The 15,572-nt window shown below is 40.9% G+C and overlaps 1 protein-coding gene across 4 annotated transcripts in view; it reads right to left on the bottom strand.

Moving 5' to 3' along the window:
* The window catches only part of LOC310696746 (lysozyme C-like), a 161,622-nt gene that overhangs the window by 89,037 nt on the left and 57,013 nt on the right, over window positions 1–15,572 (bottom strand). For 3 of the 4 annotated variants that reach the window (XM_083482677.1, XM_083482676.1, XM_083482678.1), the window contains exons 2-3: window positions 9,826–10,244; window positions 8,711–8,866 (exon numbers count right to left, since the gene is read on the bottom strand). In XM_083482677.1, the coding sequence (XP_083338803.1) occupies window positions 8,711–8,866; window positions 9,826–9,961 (292 nt within the window). In that variant the 5' untranslated portion in view covers window positions 9,962–10,244. Of the gene's footprint in view, window positions 1–8,710; window positions 8,867–9,825; window positions 10,885–15,572 lie in introns of those variants that run through there. The other variant, XM_083482679.1, reaches the window with a different exon arrangement.

Below are 15,572 nucleotides of genomic sequence, written 5' to 3'. Positions count from 1 at the left end.
TTTGAAATTAATATGAACCAGGGAATGGAAGCAAGGGTTATTTGGGACGCCAGCAAAGCAGTAATGAGAGGATTTCTCATTCAACAAAATTCAATTAGGAGAAAGATACAGAATGAGAAAAAAGATAAAATTCTGGAACAACTAAAAGATCCTTAGAGGCAATCCAAAGAATTTGCAGACACAAAAGGAAATCAAAGCCTTACAGACTCAATACTCACAAATTATTAATCAAGAAATAGAATGGAAACTAAAGAGGATGAGACAAAGGAACTTTGAATCTGCAAATAAATTTGGGAAACTTTTACCTTGGCAATTAAAAAAGAGGCAAAAACAAAGTACTATCACAATTATTGTGACAGAAGGAAAGTCTGTGGAGAACCCTGTGGCATAAGATGTTTTCATAAGTATTATAAACAACTGTATAAAAAGGAGAAAGAAGATCATGCTAAAATTGAGCAATTTATCAAAACTAATGGTCTGCAGAAGATTCCCGAGGGTAAAAAGATCCTACTAAATGGACTAATTACAAGACAGGAATCCGCAATAAACTCAATGCAACTTGGCAAGACCCCAGGACCAGATGGTTTATCAGCAAAATACTATAAAATACTGAAAGACTGGCTTATTCAACCATTGTTAGAAGTTTGCAATAAGATTATAGGAGGGGGACGAGCACCTGAAACCTGGAAGGAAGCTTATATTGCTCTGATCCCAAAACAAGATCAAGATAGATCCAATGTCAAAAATTACAGACCAATCTCCCTACTTAATGTGGATTATAATTTTTTTGCAAATATATTGGCCAACAGGCTAAAGAAGGTTATGTCTGAATATATTCATAAGGACCAGGTAGGTTTCCTACCCGGAAGACACGTGAAAGATAATATTAGGAATATTGTAGATATTTTGGAAAAGTTGGAACCACTTTCCCCTCTGCTGTTTATTTCGGTCCTTGAGATCTTGTTAAGTATGATAAGAAAATATGAACAAATTAAAAATATTGTACTAGGATCCAAACAGTATGAATTAAAAGCCTTCGCTGATGATTTAGTATTGACATTATAGGATCCAGACTCCAGTGCAGTAAAAGCACTGGAGATGATACAGGAGTTCGGACAGGTAGCGAGATTTAAGTTAAATAAGAGCAAAACCAAAGTACTAGAGAAAAATCTGGATAATGAGGAAATAAAATCATTACAAGAAAAGACGGGCCTAGTCTTTGTGAAAAAAGTTAAATATCTGGGAGTTAACTTGTCGGGGGGAAATTTGAACTTATATAAAGACAACTATGAGAAATTATGGAATGAAATTGATCTGGAGATATGGTCGAATTTAAAATTGTTGTCAGGGCTGCCTCAGGTCTCAGCTCACGAAAGACCAACGCCAAGTTCTTCTTATATACAAGGACGTTTATTGCAGTTCATAGTAAGTTCCACAACCGAGGCGCGCAGCCCCCACGTCTGTTAACCTTAGACGGTAGAAGTCCCCTCTGAATCGGTCCCTCCTCTACACCAGTTTAATAAGCTAACGCTGCTCCACCTTTTTCTCTCTTTCCTTTTCCGCAGGGTCTTTCTGCCCGCCGGGGTTCCTCCCCTCCTGGATTCTCCAGACTGCTCTTCCCCCCTCCTGCGGGCTTTGGGACCTGGCTCCTCCTCCGGGCTCCCTGTTCTTCCGCGCGCCTCCTCATTTGAACTTGGCGCGCGCGCCCAACCTCCAACCTTCCTTTTGACAGTTATGCTACTCCCCTCACTGCCCTCCTCCCCTCCCGGGAGAATGGCTTGCTCTGGCCCCTCCTCTTTCTCTGTCGCCGGAGCTGTTTCCTCTGACACACTGGAACCCCCCCCCCTTCGCTGCGCTCTGGTGGGGAGGCTGGCCCTGATTCCCAGCTGTCACTTTGGGGTCCCCTGCTGGCCCCCCGCTCCTGACACTTTCCCCCTGGGGCTCCCCTTGCCCTTACCACAGGCGCCCCCTTCTGGGAATCCTCTGATTCGCTGGAGAGACTCATGGAATCCCTTGCGTCATTGCTATCCTCTTCCTCACTGTCCTGGGATTCCTCTCCATCGCTCTCCATTTCCTGCCTTCCCTGTGCCTCTGTCCCTGTACCCCTGACAATTGTCATTAATGCAAAATGAGAAAAAAGATAAAATCTTGGAAAAAATAAAGGAAGGAGAGAAGAAACTGAGGGCAAAACCAAAGTCCCAGGAAATTTTAAAAGAAATAAAGCTTTACCAAGTACAATATATAAAAATGATGAATCAGGAAATAGAATGGAAGATTAAACAGATGAGACAAAAGACATTTTAATCGGCAAATAAGTGTGGGAAACTGCTGGCTTGGCAATTGAAAAAAGACAAAAATTAAATACCATTACGAATTTGGAAGTGAAAGGAAAGAATATACAGAATCCAGCTGAAATTAGAAGGTGCTTCCAGAGGTATTTCAAACAATTATATACACAAGAAAAGCAGAATGAAATGGACATTGATAAATTTCTGGAAATAAATGGACTACAAAAAATTTCCCAAGAAAATAAATTAATGCTTGATTATAAAATAACGGATCAGGAAGTAGAAGGGGCAATGCAGAATATGCAATTAGGTAAATCTCCAGGACCGGATGGACTGACTTCTAGATACTACAGAACTTTGAAAGAATGGTTAATACAACCATTAAAGGAAGTCTGCAATGAAATATTGGAAGGGAAAAGGGCACCTGAGTCGTGGAAAGAAGCATACATTACACTTATACCAAAATCAGAGTCTGAAAAGACGCAACTTAAAAACTACCGTCCCATATCACTGCTTAATGTGGATTATAAAATCTTTGCAGACATTTTGGCTAAAAGATTAAAAAAGGTCCTATCAGAAGAAATTCATAAAGACCAAGCGGGCTTTCTCCCGGGCAGGCATTTGTCTGATAATACGAGGAATATAATTAATATTCTAGAAAAGCTACAAGTGAAGATTAATACTAAAGCAGTTCTGATTTTTGTGGACGCGGAGAAAGCCTTTGATAATATTTCTTGGAGTTTTATGAAGAAGAATTTATCGGGGATGGGGGTTGGTAAAGGTTTTGGAAATGGCATAGGTGCAATTTACTCAGAACAAAAGTCTAAATTAATTGTGAATAATGTAGTGACGGAAGAATTCAAGATTGAGAAAGGAACACGACAGGGTTGCCCAATCTCTCCATTGCTTTTTATTTCGGTCCTGGAGGTTTTGTTAAATATGATTAGAAGGGACCAATTGGTTAAAGGTATACAAATGGGAGCTAAACAGTACAAACTGAAAGCATTTGCAGATGACTTAGTATTTACTTTACAGGAGCCAGAATCAAGTACGAAAAGAGTATTAGAATTGATTCAAGAATTTGGCCAGGTAGCAGGTTTTAAGGTGAATAAGATGAAAACTAAAGTTCTGGAGGAAAATCTGAATGTGATTGAGAGAGAGAAGTTTCAGAAGGAGACAGGTCTGACACTGGTTAAGAAAGTGAAATATTTAGGGGTCAATATGACTGCTAAGAATGTGAATTTATTTAAGGATAACTATGAAAAATGTTGGACTGAAGTGAAAAAAGACTTAGAAATATGGTCAAATTTGAAGCTATCGTTGCTAGGCCGAATTGCTGTGATAAAAATGAATGTATTGCCAAGAATGTTATTTCTGTTTCAATCACTGCAAATTTTGGACAAAATGGACTGTTTCAAGAAGTGGCAGAGAGATATTTCCAGATTTGTCTGGCAGGGCAAGAAGCCTCGTATAAAATTTAAGATTTTAACTGATGCTAAAGAAAGAGGTGGATTTGCCCTGCCAGACTTAAAACTTTACTATGAATCAGCCGCTTTTTGCTGGCTGAGAGAATGGATGCTTCTTGAAAATACGGATGTCTTGGATTTGGAAGGTTTCAATAATGTATTTGGTTGGCATGCATATTTGTGGTATGATAAGGTCAAAGCACACAAAGCGTTTAAAAACCATATTGTAAGAAAAGCACTGTTTAATGTCTGGATAAGATATAAGGATTTGTTAGAAAATAAAACCCCAAGATGGCTGTCATCTATGGAGGCAAAGGCCCAGAAAAAACTCAATATGGAGGCCAAATGGCCGAAGTATTGGGAAATTTTGGAACAAGAGGGTGACAGATTAAAATTACAGAGCTTTGAAAAACCCCAGAATTAAATATAAATTACTAACAGATTCCAAAGAAAGAGGGGGATTTTCCCTGCCAGATTTGAAGATCTATTTTGAAAAAGCAGCGCTTTGCTGGATTAAGGAATGGATACAACTAGAAGAAACTGATGTCTTAGACTTGGAGGGATTTGATAATGTGTTTGGATGGCATGCATATTTATGGTATATAAAGTAAAGGCCCATAATGCTTTTAAAAACCATGTAATTAGGAAACTCTATATAATGTTTGGATAAAATATAAAGATCTCTTAGAAAGGAAGACACCCAGATGGCTCTCGCCAGTGGAGGCAAAAGCCCAGAAAAAGTTAAATATGGAAACCAAATGGTTGAGATATTAAGACCTGCTACTGGAAGACAAAGAGGGTTATAAATTAAAACAATTTGATCAAATTAAAGATAAGATAAATTGGTTACATTATCACCAGATCAATGAATTGTATAAATTAGATAAGAAAAATGGTTTTGCTGCAGAAAAAAACTAAATTGGAAACAGGAATTGTTGGACTCTAAAGTTAAAAATTTGTCCAAAATGTGTAATTTATTGTTGGAATGGCATACAAAGGATGAACAAGTTAAATCTGTGATGATAGACTGGGCAAGAGATGTGGGACATAACATAATGTTTGAAGACTGGGAAAGATTGTGGAAGAAAGGGGTCAGGTTCACTGCATGTACAGTGTTAAAGGAAAATATTATGAAAATGATGTATAGATGGTACTTAACCCCTGTAAAATTAGCAAAAATTTACCACAACAGTGATAATTTATGTTGGAAATGTAAAGAAAAGGAGGGTACCTTTTATCATATGTGGTGGACCTGCCCCAAGGTGAAAGACTTCTGAGAGAAGATTTATGATGAACTGAAAAAATGTTGAAATATACATTTATTAAAAAACCAGAGACCTTTCTTCTTGGAATAACAGGTCTGGAATTGCCCAAGAAAGATGTTAAATTGTTTTTGTATGCTACATCTGCAGCAAGAATTTTGTTAGCTAGGAATTGGAAAACACAAGAAGTCCCAACAGTGGAGGAATGGCAGATGAAGATGATGGGTTTTTCGGAGCTAGCCAACCTGACTGGAAGAGTCCGTGACCAGGAGGAGGAGGAGTACCAGGAGGAGTCCAACTTGTACCTAAAACTCTGCACAAACCTGCACCAGAGAATTGTAGGGTTGGAAGGGATCCCTGAGTGTCATCGAGGGGCAATGCAGGAATCTCAACTAGACCATCCCTGACCGATGGCCACCCGTCTCCTGTTTTCCCCCCTCAGGCAGGACACACAACAACTGAGACTGGAGGTGGGGGGAAAGATAAATTTTGACAATGGGGCAGATTTGTCAGGCGCATGCAGGGCCAGCTTGAAGACTTTACACAGAGAGGAACCCCACCCGCATGTAACGTAACAGGCAGGGAGCCAGCTCAGATAGAGAGAAAGGCATGGGGGGGGAGGACAAAAGGGTACCAAAGTCTGTCCATTTTTTCCTCTTTGCGATGGTGGCACTAGGGCTCTGGGATGCAGCCAGAGCTCTGGGACCACCCTCCCCAAAATATTTACTTGTCTTCAATGTATTGCTACCACCATTCTATAGTACTGATCCTTTTTAAATTAAACACTTTCTCTAAAATTAAAATGGCAGAAGTAATCAGTAGCATACATATCAAAGGAAAGGTGAGAGAATAGTTCCTAATTGATACAAGGGATACACAAGCACACAGAAGTAAATAATCCAAGTGTGGCTTGATGTTATGTCATCGAGCTATTAAGTGTTATGCTGTTAAGTGAAGCTAAAGCCCCACTGACCCATGACAGAGGAAATGTGGCACATTCATTTTATGTTACACGAATAAGATTATTTTAGTACGGTAACCCCATCCTGAGAATGGAGGCTAGCACGTGAGCAATTTCTGCGAAGGTTGGTGATACATTTCATCCTCAAAATTACTGCAACGTTTTCTTCAGAAGACATTTTCTCTGTATCACTGAAAGCGCTGCAGACACACACACACATTTCTTCTGCACAATTTGAATTACTTGGAGGCCACTCTGAGAATCTGTATACAGTGGTACCTCGGGTTAAGTACTTCATTCGTTCCCGAGGTCCGTTCTTAACCTGAAACTGTTCTTAACCTGAAGCACCACTTTAGCTAATGGGGCCTCCCGCTGCCGCTGCGCCCCCGGACCACGATTTCTGTTCTCAACCTGAAGCAAAGTTCTTAACCTAAGGTACTATTTCTGGGTTAGCGGAGTCTGTAACCTGATGCGTATGTAACCTGAAGCGTCTGTAACCCGAGGTACCACTGTAAATACTCGGTCATTAAAAATAACATAAAACAAATGCCAACACACAATGAAAACTCTGCACAAAAGCATGGTTTTATAAGCTTTGTCACCAGCCTTGGGGAGAGGGGTGGGAATGTAGTTTGCTGTACTTAGCCTTGAAATGGGAGACTGAAAGGGCTTAAAGAATAAAAGTCTTGTGTCTAGGAATATTTTTCTGCAAAAGCATCAGACTGGTTGTCAAAACTTCATTAATAGACCCTATTTAAAGGAATTGGTCAGTTAGCCACAGAATTGCTTTGCTGATTTTTCTCGTCTTCTTTTAATTACTGGCACACAACTGCTTTGGGGGTTGGAAGTGTGGTCAAGCACATAGTGTTCTGGAACTATTAATCAAGCTCCTTTGAGTGTATGTCAGCAAAAGCAATAAATGCAGTAATATTAGCAAAGCTTTCAAACCCTAGAGCTGAGAAGGCAGGTCTGAAAAAATCCCTGAGGGCCACGTGTGTAGAAGCAAGCCACGTGGGCTAGCTATGAACTAAGCATATTGCATTGATCAGATGCATCACTCAAACTAACTTCCCATCCTCCTCCCTGGTTTGCTCGCCTGACCGCATCCTACCCGTGCAAGGGAGACTGGCGGGGGAGGAGGATCCTGCCTTCCTGCCGGGGAGGCTGGGGGCAAAGAGGAGGCCAAGCGGCCCAGTGCCCAGGGCGCTGCTGAGCTGCTCCCCCGGCGCCACACGCGGGCAAAACGGGGCAGCAGCGCCGCCACTGTTTCGGAGGGGGCGGGGGCCCAAAGCGGGACAGGCAGCGGCCTTGGCAGGCTTCGCCAACAGCCCAGAAAGTCGGCCTAGGGGAAGAAATTGAGCTGTGGATCCGGCCCTGCCTTGCCCTAGCCCCGCCCCCTGCCCACAAGCGATTGGCCAGCTGGGTTGGGGGCGGGGTAAAGGCAAGGCAAGGCCTCGTCTCATTTCCTTCGCCTAGGCCGGGAAGCCCAGCGCCGGGTCCCAAACCACCTGGGAGGGGAGGTAGGGCAGTAATGGTTCTTGATCATTTCCCCCGGGCCGGCCCGCCCCCCCCCCCGTTTGAGGGCAGTTCTGATTTAAACTTCAGGGGCCATAAAAAGAGGGAGAGGCCCAGGGGCCTTGAAGGTCTCTAATCACTTCTACCACTTCAGGCTCCCTTATTCTGCTATGCAGGTAAACCAGGCCTCCCTTACCAGGTAGGAAACTTGCATAATGATCACAGTTCGGGTGGCCATGTATATCCTCCCCCTCTACTTAAAGTGTTGCCTGGTCTAAGTTCAGTTTAGAGATAAGCAACCCTAAGAAGCAAGAACTGAAGAGGTCTTGAAGTTGCCCATTAGGACCTGGCGTCTGCTCAGCACGAGTCACTTGATGTATTCCACACTGTGGCAATATGTTTTTCTATTTAAATAATAGTAATTTAAATTAAATGTACATTAATTAAATTAAATTTGTTTTCTTGTAATTATACAAGTAATTTCATAACAATTATATCTAAATTTGCATATATACAAATAAACTGCCATATGCAAATTTTATGCAGACTGCATAACATTTTAAAAAAATTCCTTTAGGGATGCATGGTGGGGTGCTTTTATTTTTGGAACAGGGCACTGAAGCAGAAGGTCCCTCTCAGAACCTGACCTAGGTCTCCATATATAGAGACTTTATGTATGAAATAATAGGCTATAAATCTCATTACATAATTACCATTTGTTTCACAGTTCATGCTCTAACCTGCATCCTGCCCTTCTGGAAGTCTGCTTAGGTTCCCCCCCCAAATTGCACCAGGCAACTTCAAACCTGCTCAGGTTATCAAGTGGGGATTGCATCAGTCTGGTGAATCATGCACCTGTTGGTTAATGTGCTCAGGACGTCCAAGCTGTCTTGGAGTATAGGCTTTAGAGTAGGAAGTGTGGAACCAGGGGCCCAGAGGCCAAATCCAGTTCTCTATCCTGCTTTCCAGACTTTCCTCAGGCTAAGCACACACACACACACACACACACACACACACACACACCTCTTTAGCATAGCTCATCATTAATGCCTGTGCATGCTTTCTCCCTAATAGATGCACTTTTGCATAAGTTTACTGGCTGGAGTATTGCATTGTGAAATTTGGGGAAATATCCATGGCCTGTCTCTTTTTAGAAATAAGCCACTCATCTTGAGACATACAGTACATGGCACAAGCAGGAAAAAAAGGGTCACTCACAATCACAGGAAATGTTGCATTTGTTCTGTGAGGGCCGCCTCTCATTAAAGCACCATTCCTGGCCGCTCAGATGGAATAGCCCGTAGTGTGGGACACCCTCTTCTGTCTCGTAGTATTCAGTGTTGTAATTAGCTGGGAATCCAGCCATACAGACATCTAGTAGGGAAGCAAAGTATAAAAACCAGGGACTCAGAGTGTCCTTTCCTAAAATCAGTTCCCAAACACAGAAACAGAAAAGCATTTTTAAAACTTCTCCAAAAATCCTGCTGTTTAAACACTTTCAAAACATTGACATAAACTTTCTTGGTTTTGACATTCTGAGTTTTGAAATGCTGTTGTTTCTATTTCAGTATTCTTAAAATAGCAATGTTTCCAACAGCTTTTAACATTTTCCTAAAACATTATGTGCTACCTTTACATCCAGTGCTACCTTTAATCTTGGGGACGCGGGTGGCGCTGTGGGTTAAACCACAGAGCCTACGACTTGCCGATCATAAGGTCAGCGGTTCGAATCCTTGAGACAGGGTGAGCTCCTGTTGCTCGGTCCCTGCTCCTGCCAACCCAGCAGTTCAAAAGCACGTCAAAGTGCAAGTAGATAAATAGGTATCGCTCCGGCAGGAAGGTAAAAGGCGTTTCCGTGCGCTGCTCTGGTTTGCCAGAAGCGGCTTAGTCATGCTGGCCACATGACCCGGCAGCTGTACACCGGCTGCCTTGGCCAATAAAGCAAGATGAGCACCGCAACCCCAGAGTCGGTCACGATTGGACCTAACGGTCAGGGGTCCCTTTACCTTTACCTTTAATCTTGCAACTGATGAAGTTCATAAAAAATTATTATATCATAAATGTGTCAGCCTTTAAGGTGCCACAAGACTCTTTATTTTCAGTCTTGCCTGCTCTGTCAGTTCTCATTTTTCAGATATGCCACATTATTTTAAAATGGTCAAAGATAATAACAATAATACTGTAAACAAAAAACCCAAACAAATCCATATAAATTGCTACACATGTCATCTAGAAATGAGAAACCAAAGGGAGGTTGGGATCCACAACAAATTGGGTATAAATTTATCCTAACAGAGCAGCTGGACATTGTACGTCCAGCAAACAAGACTCACATTGTTTTACGTCAATACCGCGAAAGCCATCCAGCCCCAGATCTCTCAGCTTGTAAAACAATTCACAATCCTCAAACTTCCTTGTCTCATTTGCTACCATGAGCAGGCAGAATGACAGAAGGTGAAGTGTCTTCATTGCCGCACGTCTCTCAAGTCCAGAGCCTCAGCTTTTTATGGCCCCTGCCTTTGGACTGTAGGCTGCCCAATCCATGTTAAATTGCATCATGAGTTGGTTCCTGTTAGTCCTACTTCAAGTAGCTCTTTTGAAATCATTACTTTCAGTGGCCCCCTCACAGATGTTTGTGATTCTTTTCTTTTTTTTCTTTTTAATATGAGCAAATTAAAATAAATTCTCAAAGTATGTCCAAATGAGCCAACCCTTCTCTGGCATCTGATACCTTGCGGTCACATCCCTGAAACTAGAGACAAAGCATGTTTCTCATTTACAGTCAAAATAAATTAAAACAATTATTTAAAAAGATAGTTAAAAAGACTCTTCTTAAAAACCTAAAAATTCCCTTAAAAGAATAAAGTCTTCAAAAAAGTTATATGATCTAAGAAAGTTTAAAAGAATCCTTCCAAAAGAATTTAAAAATTATAATGTAGCACCTTAGAGACCAACTGAGTAGTTTTCGTATGCATGCACACTTCTTCAGATACACTGAAACAGAAGTCACCAGACCCTTCTTTAGGTATACCCAGAACAAACTTAGTTGGTCTCTAAGGTGCTACTGGACACCAGTTAGAGAAATCAGTAGTTAGAGAAATAAAAGAAGCAAATCCTCTTTGCCAAAACAGCCCCTATTGGAATCAATGATTCATTCATTCACTTATTCAAGTTATAGCCCACTTTGCCAACTCTATAGGGAGAGATTGACTATGTCATTAAGTTGATATTAATTGAGATTAGGAATACACTAGGGATTAGGGGAGAAATTCAGTTCAGTTCACATTTAAAGGCAAACCTACAAAATCTGCAGTTGTTGAAACAATACAGAAACTGAAACATCCATCCTTCAAAATTCGTCCTTCTCTGAATTGCAGCTTCCCAGCCAAAGAATGGGCACCAAAATTCATATACCAAGGTAAGGTGTGTCTAGAAATGCATAAATTAGTGTGTTTTTTAAAGCATCATGTTAGGGCCAGTGTGCTGTAGTGGTTAAGAGCGGTAGTCTCGTAATCTGGGGAACTGGGTTCGCGTCTCCGCTCCTCCACATGCAGCTGCTGGGTGACCTTGGGCCAGTCACACTTCTCTGAAGTCTCTCAGCCGCACTCACCTCACAGAGTGTTTGTTGTGGGGGAGGAAGGGAAAGGAGAATGTTAGCCGCTTTGAGACTCCTTAAAGGGAGTGAAAGGCGGCATATCAAATCCAAACTCCTCCTCTTCTTCTTCTCTAGGGGAAATTGGTTTGCAAAAATGTGTATATTATCATGAGGGCTGTTTTTAATGGCAAACTAATATGGAAATGTGGAGAACTGAACCCAAGCTTGGAAAAATGACAAAAAGAAAGAAACCAAAACAGACAGATCCACCCATCCTTAGAACACACACACACACACACACACACAGAGAGAGAGAGAGAGAGAGAGAGAGAGCAAGAGAGATCTCAAGAACAGGTAGTTTCCAGCAGCCTTTGAAATTATCAGGAGCAAAATTGGTTTTGTTTTGTTTTAAAAAGAAACAGAACATAGGTTAGGAGTCTATGGTAAGCTGTCAAGTTTTGTAATTTGGAAGACTGTAGTTTTTTGAGAGGTTTCTTCAGTAGACTTTCCAAAGGGGTTTCGTCATTGTGCTATTTCAGGTAATAATTTTGGGCTCGCTCCCGCTCTCCCCACTCCATGTCGTCTGACTTCATTAATTTAAAAATAACAAGCTGGTGCTGTCATATTCTCTTATCAGCATACTTTCACCATTTATCTGAGTATTCCGTGGGATGACCCACAGGTTGTTCTCATAAGATGAGGCCTTTCATCTTTTTTCAGAATCTTCAAATGAAGATCAGTTAAGATGAAGTATTTAATCTAGAGCCGTCTGCATTATTTGGGAGGAGATGCCACTTTATGTTCTGTCTGACTAGTGTTAAGAGCAGCATAATTTGTGCAGAGACTCAAAGAGATAGACAGGATGTGCTGCCAATCAGATGGAATACTGTTGTGGTTCCTGGGTTTGAAATGATCACTTAAAAGTCACATCGTGGACTTTTGGCATGACTGCTTCTCTACAGGAGCTTTGGCGAGAAAAACTCTAATGTTTAAAGTAAAAAAAACCCAATTATGTTAATATGAACCACTATGACTGAGATATGTTAACGTTGAAAAATGATCTACCGACTCAAGATAGTAAATTAGCTAATATACAGGATGTGATGGCTTGTGAATGCTCTTCGCAAGAAATGCTTCTGCTCACTCAGAGATACATATATACAGTCTTTATTTTACATATGTACAAGCAGCCCATTACTGCATCCGAATCCTCCGGCTCAGATTCTGGGAGTGGCTTATGCCAGCTCCTTCTCCAACAGAAAAGGCGGGAAAGTTTCACGTGACGCCTCTGCCCCCTCCTCTTTAACACTCTCCTTTCCTTGGCAGACGGAATAGGCATTGTTTCACTGTCTGTGCCAGAACTTCCTGTGCGGTGTTGAGGCTCTGGTTCAACATCTGTGAGCTGTCCCACCTCCTGGCTTTCCCCTCTTTCCTCAGTCGCCACTTCCTTCCCCCTCCCTCTGCCTGCCTCTGCTCCTCCCCTGCATTCTCTGGCAATACCATGACACAGGACTATTATTGTATGCAAGTAACAGACCAGGCATATCATCTGCCTGTTATTTGCCTTATCCATGCTCCCTTCCCAGACCCAGTAGCATAGGAAGGTCAGGTGGTACCCAGTGCGGAAAATTTCTTGTCTACCCCCCCCCCCACATTGATTAAAATAAATAAATAAATATTTTTTTGCCTGCAAAAATGGTTTGACTTTATTTCATATTTTTTTACAAAGGAATGTGGATTCTGGGCCTCTGATAACAAGTAGGTGACTGTGGACAGATACTTAAATCTACAGGATGGATTGTGTTTTGGCTTGTGTTATTTTATTTATATTTATTTAATAAAATTTATTTTTAAAAACCTGCAGATTGGTTTACCAAAACAAAAAACAAAAAACACCAAAGCAGTAAAATCAAGAAAAATTAACAATCCTACTGAAACACAAAACAAAACAAAAACAATGAAAAACATCCCAATGAAAAGGGAATGCAAGAAAGCAAAGTGACTGTCTAACAAGGCCTTACAAATAGCGGGAGAGAGAAGGCAAGCAAAATGCGAGGGAGTTAGTGAAAGATACAGGAAATTGAATGCGGATTTCCAAAGAATAGCAAGGAGAGACAAGAGGGTTGTCTTAAACGAGCTATGCAAAGAAATGGAGGAAAACAATAGAATGGGGAAAACCAGAGATCTGTTCAAGAAAATTGGAGATGTGAAAGGAGCATTTCGTACAAAGATTTCCATAATAAAGGACAAAAGTGGTAAGGACCTAACAGAAGCAGAAGACATCAAGAAGAGGTGGCAAGAATACACAGAGGAATTATACCAGAAAGATATGGCTGTCTCGTACACCCCAGGTAGTGTGGTTGCTGACCTTGAGCCAGACATCCTGGAGAGTGAAGTCAAATGGGCCTTAGAAAGCACTGCTAATAACAAGGCCAGTGGAAGTGATGGTATTCCAGCTGAACTACAGTGGTACCTTGGGTTAAGTATCTATTTTGTTCTGGAGATCCGTTCTTAACCTGAAACTGTTCTTAACCTGAAGCACCACTTTAGCAAATGGGGCCTCCCACTGCCGCCGTGCTGCTGGAGCACGATTTCTGTTCTCATCCTGAAGCAAAGTTCTTAACCCGAGGTAATATTTCTGGGTTACCGGAGCCTGTAACCTGAAGCGTATGTAACCTGAAGCGTATGTAACCCGAGGTACCACTGTATTAATTTTTTTTAATATAGTAATTTTTATTAATTTTAATATGTAAATTATAATACATACCACAAAACTTCACCACTTATACAATCTTTTTTGGACTTCCATCAGCACCTTTGATGATCCACCGTTTTAACCACTTCTTAGGCATTTCTTAAATTCATATTGCCTTTAATTATCTTAACTAACCATCCTCCCCTTTATCCATTTTTGCAATAGCTCCAATAATTCTCCTCACAAAACTTCTTGCAAACCTACAAAAGTAGTCTGATCATCACAAATACTTTTCAAATAGTCTGTAAATTTACACCAGTCTTCTGTGAATTTCTGGTCCCGCAGATTTCGAATCCTTCCTGCTAGTTTATCTAGCTCTGCATAGTCCATTAATTTCATCCTCCATTCTTCTTTCATCGATAGTTCTTCTTGCTTCCATTTTTGTGCCTAAAATTCTTGCTGCTGTTGTTGCATATAAAAACAACTTACATTCCTTTCTATTTATATCACTTCCTACAATGCCAGGTAAAAATGCTTCTGGTTTCTTTATAATGCTTCTGGTTTCTTTTCATCTCATTATATATCATCTCCCAGAAGTTTTTCACCTTTTTACATTCCCACCACATGTGATAAAATGTTCCTTCTTTTTCTTTACATTACCAACATTTGTTGCTAACTATACATTTGGCTAATTTAACGGGTGTAATATACCATTTATACATCATTTTCATTACATTTTCTTTTAAGGCATTGCATGCAGTAAATTTTAAACCTTCTTTCCATAATTTTACCCTATCACTCAGCTTTATGTTATACCCAAAATCTTTAGCCCAATGAATCATAACCGACTTTACCTCCTCATCCTTCAAATGCCATTCAAACAGCAGTTTATACATTTTAGACAAAATTTTACAGTCGTTGCTTAATATCTCTAATTCAAACTTTGATCTATTTTCATCAAATCCCCTTGCCCGCGTGTGGTGCTGGGAGGAGCAGCCCCTTTGTCCCCAGCCTCCCTTGCATGAAGGTAGGATCCCCCTTCCTCCGCCACCCCCCTGCCAGTCTCTCTTGCATGGATAGGATCCCCCTCCCCCTGCTGTTGCAAATCTATAGACTGAAGGAAAAATTCCACACAGCAATGGAAAAGGAAAGGTGTTTATTTTGTGCTAGCTAGCAGAATGTCTCAAAGGAATTATTTCCAAAGTCTGAGCCCAGAACACAGGGCTGAAATACCTTTTACAGTACATTATGTATCAATCAAATCACCCCATGCATTTCTAACAAATCACCACCTGCCCTGTAATACCTTAACTGTTGCTTTCCGAATAATATATCGCTTTTCCAAGTTTTTCTTTTTCTAAAAAAAACATTTTTATTAGCAATTTCAACATATCAAAGTATCAGAACATATCCTATTCATTTCCCCCTTTCTTCCCCCCCTTTCCTCCCACCTCCCCATCAACCCCCCCAGAGACTTCCCTCAGCAACTGTCTCTGATTTCTCCACACATATTATTTTCAGCATATTGTAAAATTGTATAAATCTTTATATTATCTGTCTACTATGTTAACAATCAATAAATTTGTGTATGTTTATTCAAAACCTGCCAAGGAGTCCAGTTCTTTTTGTTGTCTTTTTAAGTAATTTGTAAAAAGTTCCCATTCTTCTTTGAAATCGCAGTTGTCCTTCTCTTGCCATTTGTGTGTCAGTTTAGCCAGTTCCACATAGTTCATCAATTTCTCTTGCCACTGTTCTTTTGTCTGGGTTTCCTCATTCTTCCATCCTTGTGC

The sequence above is a fragment of the Podarcis liolepis genome, assembly GCF_965112155.1.
Source record: "Podarcis liolepis genome assembly, chromosome: 17".
Lineage (NCBI taxonomy): Eukaryota > Metazoa > Chordata > Lepidosauria > Squamata > Lacertidae > Podarcis > Podarcis liolepis.
The sequence above is the reverse complement of the archived record's forward strand: the minus strand, read 5'-3'. Positions and strand labels throughout refer to the sequence as shown.